General features: G+C 32.0%; 1 protein-coding gene across 6 annotated transcripts in view; it reads left to right on the plus strand.

Moving 5' to 3' along the window:
• The window catches only part of LOC128998557 (E3 ubiquitin-protein ligase LNX-like), a 325,727-nt gene that overhangs the window by 290,604 nt on the left and 21,842 nt on the right, over positions 1-13,281 (plus strand). For all 6 annotated transcript variants that reach the window (XM_054424742.1, XM_054424747.1, XM_054424743.1 and 3 more), the window contains one exon: positions 9,117-9,223. In XM_054424742.1, the coding sequence (XP_054280717.1) occupies positions 9,117-9,223 (107 nt within the window). The remainder of the gene's footprint in view (positions 1-9,116; positions 9,224-13,281) is intronic.

Here is a 13,281-nt window from a genome sequence, read left to right on the forward strand (position 1 = left end):
AACTATTAATATAAATTATCAATATAGTCTACTAATAATCTATTGATAAATCATCAATAATTATATATATATTTTTTTTGTTTAAAGCTGAACACGATGGTTGCAATAAAAATTGGAAATTCTTTTGTTAAGTTGGTAAAGATTTGAGAAAAGCCAATTGTTAAATATTTTAAACCCCATAACACTCTGACACCCTGTTTCTATTACCTGATCTTGCTGTTCTATCAAGCATATTACAAGTATATTATGTTACAGGGCATACATATACCGTACATCAATTTGAACAAATATTTTTTTGGACTCTGAGTGCATCCAAATTTAACAGTAAATTTATCCCGGGTCTAGGTTTTACCGTGTCACCTACGGTAATAGCTCCCTATAGATAAATTTGCTAAAGAATATTTTACTATCGAAAGCCAATTTACGACCCACATAAATATATATAAGGGAAAATGTGGGAGCCTTATATAAAAAGATATTTCAAATCGATTCTGTAATAACCTAGTTCCTATTTATATCATATTCTGTCATATTTCCTATTTCTATTGTTTTCCGCCGGTAACGCAAAATTCTGTTGGTACCAAAATTTTGTCAGTATCAAAATTGTGTTCGTACCAAAATTGTGTTAGTAGGTCCAAGCCAATGTAATAATTCAAGCACGAAACAATCCATTTATGCATTGTTGCTGAGAGTAATGCTAAAAAAATCCCCGCATATAGCCATCGCTTATTATGAATTGAATTTACTCCATACTATAGGTATAGGATTAGGAATAATTGGCAGAATTTTAGCTCCTCAAAGTATTTATTAAACATTTCCTCGTCATTTTTGTCTTACTTTGAATCACACAGTCATTGTATGGCCTGACTCTTAATGTTTGCCCAGATTTCGTAGCATGTGTGAAGATGGATTTAAATAGCTTAGCTCCGTGGGCTAAGTCTTTTGAAAAGCATGCCTACTTTTTTTTTTTAAAGATAAATAAACGCAAGTAAGTTGTACTGAAGAATTTTACAGCTTAAATTATAATTAGTTGACTGATTAAGCCGTGGGATAAATACTTGTATTTGTTTCCTCGCCCCGATTCTTATATTGATGTTTATAAAGTTACTTCATTAGATAATCATTAAGGCTTTTTATTTTATTGGAAATATTACTAATAAGCTAAAAGGAACCACTTAACTTCCTTCCTTGAAGGGGTCACCATGTCAGCAAGACTGTTGGGTTTGTAGGTCAATACAATTGAATTTCAATAGAAGTTGACCCAATTATCGTATTAAGGATGGTTGTAAAATCGCCTTACTCAGAATCTCATTCTGTCGCAGAATACCATAGATGGGTATCTGAGATGGGTATCTCGTTTATATCATATGGTCGCCGGTTCGATCCTGAGATAAGTTATAATTTTTTTATGGTTCGAAACTGGACCCAGCTGTCCATGATCAATGGTCCTGGCTAATAAAACAGATGGTCTTAATCAGTAACAAAGCTTTTTGGCATCTATTCACTTCATTCTACACTCATCCTTCACTCATATTTGGGTTAAAATTCGCAACTACTACTATAAAAGTAGGTGGCGTCCCCATCTTAGTTGGTGGTATAATGGTAATATTATAATACTGATTATTATGAAATCCACACCCATACGATTATCACTACCATCGTACAATGACTTTGGTTATAATTTATTTATTTATCAAAATTTTGTATTTTTATCTACTCACCAGTAAATTCTATTCGTTTTTATGTAATTTACTTTTATTAAATCATTAGAAATTTCTTTTTACTTTTCGATTATATTCGTAAATGGTTCAAAATAAAAATAAAACTAAATGGAATACTTGAAATTTGATTATGAGCATTTTTTAAAACATCACCTGAATTACAACTTCTTTAATTGTAAAAGTTCCGAAAAACGCATTTCAAAATATGTACGTATATTTTTCCGCTTCAATGACATACAATTGTTCATAGACAGGCGTATATTCGCAAATGCTAATAATCGAACAGATTTATACTCAGAATTTTCCCGTAGTATCTTATTTTTTGTGAAATCTAGATGCCTGTTAACATCCGTTTCAGTACAACAGCACGCACATCTCACCCTTGGTAACAACTAGTTTGTATTCACTACAGAAGCAAATAACTTTTGAGCCAAGCATAAATTATTTCACCCAACTCAAAGAGATGCGCAAAACTTCCTTTAAACGTTTAGAATATTTCCTCCGGAAAAGAAACGCCCAACAATTTCCTACGTTTTTTAATTGTTTATTAAAATGTCTTTTTCTATCCATCTATTAGGATCCATTTAAATTTTCACAATAGCATGGGATACATGGTTAAGTCTATCATAAGGGGGAAATTTGTTGTGTAGATTTGTCCTGTAGAATCTTCAACCATAAAAAATCCTTTTTTGTCCTCTTATTTGACTTGAGAGTACAAAAGGTCAGTGTATTGCTTTTTTTCTGTGACTAGGCTATGCTATTCTAAGATTGAACAACTGTCGTATTCTAATATAAATTAACGGATTATTGTGTGGTGTTTTTTAGGTCTAGTTTTACGACACATAATGTTTATCTGTACATGTTGAAAGAGAATTCGGTTGATTTTAAATTAGCTTATCCTACAGATTTTCTTTGACAGGGGACTATAAAATTTAACAAACTGAATAGAACGTTTGTGAAAAATGAAATTGTAGTTTACATTATAGGTGATATGTTTGCTTTGTGGAAAAGTTTATTTTTGATGAATACACGGAAATTTAACTCCTACTTGAAATAGTTTGAAATATTCTTTGTATAGTTACAAATATTATTTGATATATCATATAATTTACAATTTAAGTGTTGATATTCAAATCTGATTAAATATTGAGGCTTGCTGTCAACATGTGGTTAGGTACACTAAAACAATGCCTTATAATACGACTCTGAATTTACTTCCAACAATACAAATTCACGTTTCGTCTGTTTTGCTGCTTTATTATTTCAGCGAGGTTTATGAAGAGAGGAGTGTTTTCTCTAAATTCTCTGGAAACCCGTCGCCCTCGTTTTTAGAATCCCAGTGTAATTGAAGGAAAATTACTTTGTAACATTGTATAGAAAAACGTCCTTATTTGATTATCCGTAATTATATGAATAATTCATAATCTGCTTCATTAATCTCGTAATGTGTATTGTAATTATTAATCCAATTCATGTTTACTTAAAGTGATCCATTTATTTTTTTACTTCAACTTTCGTACGTGTTTGCGTTCCGTTTTCGAAAGTTGTCACTTAGCGAATTTCCCGTAGAGAGAATAAGATGTTGCCACGAATATTAGAACAGAAAAAGATCCCATTCATAAACATAAACAAATTATGTCATTGGCCCGAATGTAAACATTATTTAACATGACTAAAATGGAACTGTCCAAACCATATGTTAATGTTGTATATAGGATTCGGGCCATTTACGTTATTAGTTTATGCTTATGATCCGTACCGTTTTTGTTCTTATAATCGTGGCTGTTAGCGTAGGTCTCATGGCAAGAGCTAGACCCGGGATCGATTTACTTTTAGTTTTGATATCTCCAGTGGCCAAAAACACCATCAGTTCAGTTTCATATAAGTATCTGGTGGGATAGGTCGAAGGGCACTTAGCAAGAATTCGCGAACCAGCATAAAAATGGGGTTTCATGGCGAATAAATTGGGTTTTCCCGTTTTGACCTTAAATACGTACAATTTCACAGTTTCTTTCCAAACCAATTTGTAGAGGTTAAACAAAATATAAATAAGTATATTGAATCGTTGTGCCCCAAATGGCTACGAAATAATTCCAAAAAATATATAAATTTAAAATGCCTATGTTATTGTTATTATTAGAATAATTAAACCGTTGTAGTTTGCTAGTTTATCGATATAGTTTGATCAAATTTGGTAAATTTATTTATTTCATTCCCAAGCTATTGACATTTTACTAAAAAAACACATTCTATTATATTTTTATAATAAGCATCAAACAAGTACTTACAAAACCTAATGTTGTTTTAATGGGGAATAAATACAACATGTTTAAGGGCATTTTCGATGAATACCCGATCAGGCAAATGGCTTTGTCTGTAGGTTTTCTCTGCGGGAATATTTACAATTATGATCGGATTGTGAGATTCGTCAGTTTATTTAGTAAGTCAGTCTGAAGCTTAAGATAGTTCCCTATGTAGAAATTCCTCCGTTATATAAAGAAATTCCTTCTTTAAGACTAACGTTCTGGCTTTTAAGGCGCAAGGCTAGATGCCTAGCTTTCAGGACTTTAGCTCTGCCATAAGAAACCCCGTATTGACTTTTAGGAGATATTGATCTATAACTACAATTATTGGTATCGCCCCTTTCAGGCTACTAACAGCAAAAATAATTTTACCTACGACCGTTTTTTAAAGTAGCCGTTTCAGTACAGTTCTTAGAATTGAAAAGTACCCTATCTCATAACAGCATTGTTTACTTTCATAACAGCATAGTTTTACTCATAACAACACGGGTAACGGACCAATGAGGTTCAAGGATTGAGAGAGGAGAAGCAAAATTGTAATGATTCGAAATTCAACTAATCAGCTGTTCAGGCCAATTTAATTGTTGATTGGTGCAATTAGTGTTTGATACAATGTGCCGTTGCATCACTATCAGTGGCAATTAGAGGTTATAAACAAAAACATAACCTCTCTTAGAAGTTATGAGTAGTGATTTTTAGTAATTAAAACACCGTCGTAGGTAAATTAGTGTACGCAACTCGCGTAAATAGTGTTAACGACACGAGTAGAAAATTTAAGGTACGAGCCTTTGCGTCAACTACTAATAAAATACGACTGAGAAATAACTCCCTACATTATTACCCCCATAGCCACATAATCAGACGTTATAACTTGTATACAACATCCATCGTGTTTCTGACTTTTTTACTTTGGGTAAATTTTTAAATACCAACTTTTAACGTGTTTGATTACAAATATAACAAAAAATAACGAAACTAAATCAATGGCCAATGCGTAAACTGATTCCGCTCCCCCCCCCCCCCCGTCAATAAAAGGAGTCCGTGGAGTTAAGAGTGTACAAATACAAAAAGGACACTATTTGCGACTAATTCTTACAATAAAATTCCTTTCTTAAATGAGATGATACATATATGTTTTACAATACCTACTACAGTATTTAGTTTCTCAGGGCTAATAACGTATGAAGTTAATCCTTAATTACTTTTACTGTAATTATCCTTAAATAAGAGGTACGGGTCCTTCCTTGTAAAAATGGTGATAATAATAATTGTTGATTCATTGTTCATTGTTTTGTCCATTGTTCATCAACTAATTACTTACAAACCAGTCTAGCAGTTCTGTCATACATGTCAGCCACATTATTTTGTTTTCACATTGTAGTCTATTACTTAGAAGAACTAAGTCAATATTCTAAAGTTAGTGAAGCTGTAAGGGCAATGGTATAAATAGGCTTTAATTACGTATTGTACCGGATAACTTTCCAAATCTATCACGGCTTAATGGAATAACTTCGGCCTTTAAGTTGTATAATTGTATCCCTGAGGAGAGAATGAAACTTGAAGCATAAATAAAAGCAAGCGCCACACTTCAGTGAGAATTAGAGCAAGAAGTTACCAACCCTGAACGAAACAAAGTAGGCTTGTGTGTTCAAACCTTTCTTCTCTTGTAATTAAAAAAACATTCTCTTAATTTATTTCATTTACATAGGATTTACGTAACATTTGCCTTTGGAACAAATAGTTATTGTAGAAGAATAATTTGAAAACGAAATTCACTTATGTCAAAGGTATTCTAACCAGATAGTCTTGTGAATTAAGATTCAAACAATAAACAAACAACACACACTCTGTTCAAATTACGGGTACACAACAGTACATAATCAACTGTTAACCTATGAAAGATATTGAAATGTTAGTAGTATTTTTATACAGGGTGTGTTTTTTTACACAACCCAAATTAAAAACTGTCAAAACAAGCACATCTCGGTATATCCGTTTAATTTACTTCAGTAAATATGAATTGCTTCCTTATTCGATTTACTTTTCAACTATATTTCAAAAATGTTCATTTGTACCTACATTTACAGAATACTACAAGTCCCAAGAATTTTAAAATTATAAAAACCTTTCTACTTTTAAACACATTGGAAAAGCTGTGATGATTTTGCTCCACTTGTAGACTTTCTTCGCGGTGTTTAGATATTTAAAATAGTTGAAATACTCTTGTAATAATTGTTTAAAACCCCTTATGGCTGGCTCGAGTGAACATAATGTAACGTAAATACTGATTATTTCCTATTTAAAGCAGTTCATCAAACCCGTGTAAATTCCCGTGAATGACTTGACAGAACGCACATGGGAAACTTCATAATCAGATGTTCATGTTTTACACATCTCTAATCGCCATGGCCTAAACTGAAAATGGGCGGGGGTTGGGAATACAACAAATAGAATACCAACACTGGAAATCGTTGCATACTGTGTATAGTTTAGTTAAATATACAACCAATAATGAACACAGACCAATTTTATAAAGACGTGAATAAAATTTGTGTTAATCGGAACTATTTATTCATCAAAATCGGCGGACGAATTTTGAGACCTCTTATGCCTTGGGAGAAAAGAACTACTTCAGCCCCGCAACGCCTGTAAACAGTCTTTGCAGCAGTTGCAATGAAAAATTGTTTGATAAAATACCAAAATTACCCTACTCTTGGTTCTCCCGCTACCTTTGTACAGTGGCTAACGCAGAGGCAATTGTGTTCAGTCACAGTTTGAGTAAGCTATTGTATCACAGCTCCATTCAAGTCGTTTCTATTTCACACAACAGTTTTCTGCAACGTTAAATTATCGAAGGTTGAAGTATAGGTTATTCGGTCACCTAACTTTACCTGTGACATTTTTATTTTAAATTTGTGATGTTTTACTGCAATGTAACAAAATGGAAATATCCATAATTTTGTTACTCAGTCAATGAGTTTAAAAATATATTGTTTGTGTTTAATATCTTTTTGTTGGAATTTATCAATACATTGTATTTCACTATTTTATAACTGCATTTTTTATAATTTGTTTATCGCTTTGGTATAACTGTACAACTTTTCATGTCACCATTATGGCGAATGCTTATCCAGATAAAAAAAGATCCAATGAAATTGGAATTTAAAATAACTTAAATAAAGTTCTTCATATTAGAAACAAATATTTTTGTTGTACGTTATTAAGCATATTATTCAATATTAATTTTAGCATATAACGTACAGTATTGTATATTCATCGGTTGGGTCAAATGGAAAACGGTTGCAGAATTTCAATTCAGCCTGAAAAGTCATAATATTATTTATAGTCCAGGGGCTATCAGAATAAATACTATTTATTTATCTGTATTACTTATATATTTTTATTATAATTATTATAAATCAATGAAACATTAATTTTTTAATATAAAATGTAAAATATAAAATTTATTTACTAGTTATTACTTTTTATCAATAGTATATTTTTATTAATATTTTTTAATGCAATAAACATAAGTTTTTCAATAAACTGTGAATTATGAAACAATATGTTGTAAATATACATTAAAAACAAACTATATTTTCGTATGGAGTGTAAGAAAGGGGATTAACCCTGTACCCACGGTGATCATCTAAGCAGGCACTCTGTTCACATTACACTTAGTCGACCAGTTGGTTTGAACAGAGTTGAACAGTAGCATGAGCATCGTTTTTCAAATTCCATTCCAAGCTGACGTGGGCTAGGCGATGACCGGTAGGGCTGACTTCTGAGAAACAACTTTAACCTACAAGCCACACACCCTATCGGTAATCAGCCAATGAGAAGGTCTAATGAAGAAGATGGAGGAGGTGTGACGAGTCTTGGTGTTGGAGGACCTAGGAGGAAAAATCAAGGAGATTGCTGCGGGCTGGAACAAAGTGCCTGTGTCGTAGGTGCATGTGATTCAGGGACAATTGGTAGTACACTATGTAAAAAAATGTAACTAAAATTATAAATATGTAAAACAAGTCATTTAATTTGTTATTAACTCATTCTTTTAATTTTTTCCATTATCTTTTCTTGTAAATTAATGTTGTAAATCTTTTTCTTACTATTGTTGCTCTTTGTTTTTTTCAACGTACTTATTTGGTGTTGTCACCCTTTGTAACTTCTTTGTTTTCTAAATTTATTTTTTTATTACAAGTTGAGTCACGCCTGTAGCAGTCTTATGTCTCTTTCAACCTTTTACCTCTCTACAACAGCTAAGCGAGTGTAACTTTAAGAGACTTTGAGAGGCATGGGACTCGCATGGTGAAGGCACCGGGTCAGTCACACTGTGACTGTAAAAATTGTTATACTTGCCAATGTTATTGCTTTAAACTAACTAAGCAAAGATTTTTCTCAATCATGTTGTATAGGCCTAGTCTTATGACCTTAGTTTAGTATTATTTATTGCTAGCTGTTTCCACTTTACAAAACAACTTTCTACAATTTTACAGTAGAAAGGTTCAGGTATACTTTTGGAATATAAGTACATAAATACTATTGTAATTTATTTTTGGCAACCTATATTTATATTGTTGTTATTGTTTAGTTAGTATAACTTAATTTTCATTCAAAGATACATTTGCATACATTTTAAAGTTTTTAAATGTATAATTATTTTGATGCAAATACAGTTTATTGAACTTTTGCACCTTTTCCCACTTTGTTATATCTTTCAGTTTGACCTAATTCTACTCATTTTCACAATATTATTTCTTGTGAAGGCAGAATTAAATGTTTGCTCTTGACTGAAAGCATGTTTACTGATAATCGTTGATATAGTTAGCATGTTCATTTAAGTTGAAACATTATTACTTCCAAGCAAGTTGTGTAGAATCTGTTACCAACCTAAAATTATCTACGATCAAGTGGTCTGTGTCTTTCTCAATGTATAAAATATAAATAAATCCAGCTGTTTGCAGAAACATTGGTCTTCTCATTTTAAATCCAAAACAACCTCTCTACCTTTAGCGCTGCTTCATCTTGGTTTTGGAGGCGAGCTAACCTGCTAAAGCCTGTCACTGTCTAACCTACCCCTTGTGTTTTCAAGGTATTACCAGACTGCCAGTGCTGGAGGGAGAAGTGAGCCACATTGAGATTCCCCGAATTTCCCCGAGTTTGGGGATCACTGTCGTCGGAGGCTCTGATACCGCTCTTGTAAGTTATTTTGGTTTTCATACAAAATTCTTAATTATTCTCATTATCTTCTATCTTCAGATTGACCACTTTTGATGTGATAAGTTTTGTCATTATTCCCCATTTGTAATGAATTCTCTGTTCCCCCACAAAATAAGAAACATATGTAGGTAAAATGTAGGTTTATTGTATAAAAAATGCCATAGATGACCCCGTTGTCGTGTTTGTAGGTGTGTTAAGCCGGGTTTTCCTAGGCGCGGAATCGGCGAGCGGAGAGAGGAACGCGGAGAGCGGACTCCACTTGTCTTAGGCAATTTAATGTTACTGTTTTCCTAGAAGCGGAGCGGAATGCCATGTTAATTTCAATTCCGCTCTCCGCGTTCCTCTCTCCGCTCTCCGCTTCCGCGCCTAGGAAAACCCAGCTTTATGGTGGGGTATCACTCTCAATTTATATTTTTACTAGAATATTATGCTATCACTTCAGGATGTATATTTTAAAGAGGAGATGAGTGGAAATTTAGTGTTCAATTAATGTGATGACAGTTTATTGACTATGATCAGAAAGTTATTTAGCTAGGGACATTTATTTAATTCTCAATGATCAAGCTGGGTCCAGCTTAGATCCATAGAAAATCTGAACAGTGAACACCGACCCTCTGATACATCGGCAAACACTACTACAGTACATACCTTTTTAATATCACTATTCAGTATAGAGTATCCTGCAATGTATCCTAATCCACTTTTTCTAATTTTGTAGGAAATTTAATTATTGTTATTTTTGGAATAAAGTGCTTTTGATAAATTTACAAGTATAATTAAACAGTGTTCTAACCCTTTTAAAATATACAGTGTCTACATCTACGCTGTATGTACATTTTTATATCCATATAATAAAACCGACTTGTAAAACGCAAATCAGAAAATTTAAATATTCTTATCAATTAATTTAATAGATAATAAATGTAACCTTCATCAATTAATTTTTCACTGTAGTGAAAAATTAAGTAAAACAACATTACTTATATTATGAAGTAATATAACTCAGATAGTCTATGTTTGAATCTCAGAAATATCTTATGATTGATTTTAAAATATCGTCTTATTTTCTCTCTTGATTTGAAATTTAACTGTATAAAATGAGAGATCAAATGTATCAATTTCTTATTTCTGTCAGATCAGTACTGTTTCAATCAATCTCTTAGGGTTGAATTACTCGTCTCGAAGATTGTACCTCTGTCTTTCTATTCTATTGCAGAACATTACAGTATATAGTCCGATGCTTGGAGAGGTCGTCAAAGTCCTAGCATAACTTAACTGTGCAGTCTGCATGTCAACCTGAGTTGTAGTAAAACTTTATACCAGTTGAACATTTGTTTTGATTGTACTGTCTATTAAGTAGAACAATCCAATGATTCATATTAAGCAACTAACTAAATACCTGTGTAGGTAAATGTTAGTCGTCAATCACTTATTGATTTACTGCATGATTCACTCTTTCGCTGTTCATTATATCTGAATAGTTGAACGAATGTACTAATATTTACGTAGACTTTGCTTGATTTGATGGTTTTACATAAGCTCTAGGTTTGCAATAAGAATTCAAAAATATATTTGTAAAAGTAAAATGTGAAAAATGTACAGTATCCTCTTTTCGTCTAAAGTATTCTGTCTCAAAACCTATACATATTAATTGTGTGTTTTTTTTTTTTTTACTTTTGTCCAAATTTTGGCTGAACAAACATAAACTGCAACTTGGAAAAATCAACAATGTACGGGTTTATTTAAAAATTACTATAAAAAAAGATGGCATGCAGCAATGCAAGTCTATTTTCCATTATTAATGTTCAATTCATGTCATTTATATAGTGTAGTTTTACCAAGTTACAATACATATTTATTATAACGCAAAATAATCGAGTGTAAACAAAATCTTGACAATATGTGACGCAGTGTGGGTTTGTAATTAATTAGCTTATTCACGAGCCAATCAGTGTATGGATCAGAGAAAATAATTTAATTTGTAAACCATTTTCATCGCATTAAGCCGTGACAGAGTGTGGTCTACGGAGCTAGTTAGTTTACATGGTCAATGTTTAGAATGGATAATATACTCATAACGGTTCGATTTTCTTGTTGAGATATTATTTATTTATAAAAGCCACCACTCAATTACTTCTTTTATAAATGCACCAATTTACATTGAACGATCAAATGGATGAAAATGTGTAACTTTTTCCCAACTTTTGACAAACGTAGTACAGCTTACAAATTCTACAGGTGAAATGGCTAACAGCCTTCTTGCTTTGTGCTTTGACAAATTGTGACTAGAACGGCCGCTTTAGAAACCCTCGTTCCAGACTTTTCAACATTTGTAGATATTTCAACATTTGCACCCCTACATCGACATTGTATTATCTTGAATCACTCCCCCATGTACCTAACACGAATAAACATATCAACAAAAGCAGTCCTGTTTTGAGTCCTGTCATTTGATGTTTGTTCAAATACCCCGATATGTTATCTTGTTTTGTGGCAATTCATCCACTACACATACAAGGTTAGACTTTCCAGATGTTTGCTAATTTATTATGTTAATTACTTTAGTTGCATGTAAGGGGTATTATATATATGTAGAGGGGTTTCCCTATTTATAAATAAGGTTACGCCGAATAGTTATTAATTTATTAGAAAAAATACAGAATTAGGATACAAAGAGAATTTATATAGCTCGTTTTAAGAAGATCATATTGGGGCAGTGTTCCTCCCTATTTTTCTAAAATTTCCTCGAGTTTCTGAACTATAAATTTTTTTCCATACAAATATACAACACATCAAATTATTGGTTTAAATGTCCTTCCCACGGAACATGATTTAGTCAGTGGATGGAATTTCAAAGTTTAGGAATGTCCTCTAAGTACCTTACACAAAGTTCATATGTTAAGTTACAATAGTTAACCTGTCATTTTTACCGTTGGCCATTGACCTGTATTATATGTCATTGTCTGATTATCTGAATCAGGAATATAATTTAATCTGCCTATTGGTACAAAAAGTCAGTTTACTCTAAAATAAAAGTTCACTTTTGTTCAGATCAACATGGAAAGTTATGTCTATACTGTAAGTTTATGCTTCTGAATGCACACTGTATAAGAGGTTTTACCATTTTTCTAGATGTTTTAAGTTTTAATAAAACATCAATCGTGTTATTTGTTTCTTGTTACAGGAAATCTAATGCATTCATCTCATGGTATTTATACTGCCCGTTTTTTTTTTCATCTTATCATGAACCTGCTGAATAAACACTCAATAAAGCAATTGAAAGTTCCCTTAGTCAGTAGGTTTGCTGCAATGGGAATATTTTACTCATATTTTTAATGGCCACTATTTGGAATTTTCATATTTTAGTTTTAATCTATTCAACCAAACAAGAAGTCATAAATGAGGGTGAATTATAGAAACTTTTATTTAAAAAAAAATATTAATTCTACTTTTATTTATTTCTGAAAGCAGTATAACTTTTAAATTATTTTAAAGTTAAAACAGTCGCAGTAAAACGATTTTGCTTATACTTTAAGTTTTTTTTTTTTTTTTTTTTTTTTTTTTTTTTTTTTTTTTATTTAGGCATGACAGGACTTGTATTTCTCTGAATAAATACCTAACTCATAAAATTGTCTATTCCTAAACAATTTATTGATCAATATTATTTAGTAGCAACAAATTAACAGAGTAGAATTCACATAAATAAAAAAAACTCAAGAAATTGATTAACTTGTATAAAAAATCTTAAGTTAAAAATGGTTGAGTAAACTTATTTTTTGAAAACAAAACCAACCTTTCAAAAAAACCTCCATTTACAAATTGCAAAATTGTTAAAACTTGAACACAACGATAGAGTTTGAAGGTTTGATGTTACATTCAGAAAGTCACAGTTTGTAAGACTGCCGAGGATTCTGAAGAGATTCTGTGAGTGACTGTAGAATGTTACTTTGACATTCATTGACTTGAGTAGCCTACCATTTCATTTCTGGCTTTACACAACAACCCTTCAAAGGGAAGCAGCCCTTGATAGTTGCCCG

Source organism: Macrosteles quadrilineatus, unplaced genomic scaffold (genome assembly GCF_028750875.1).
Source record: "Macrosteles quadrilineatus isolate MER2022 unplaced genomic scaffold, UCM_ALF_1.0 Scaffold_7__1_contigs__length_78375512, whole genome shotgun sequence".
Classification (NCBI taxonomy): Eukaryota; Metazoa; Arthropoda; class Insecta; order Hemiptera; family Cicadellidae; genus Macrosteles; species Macrosteles quadrilineatus.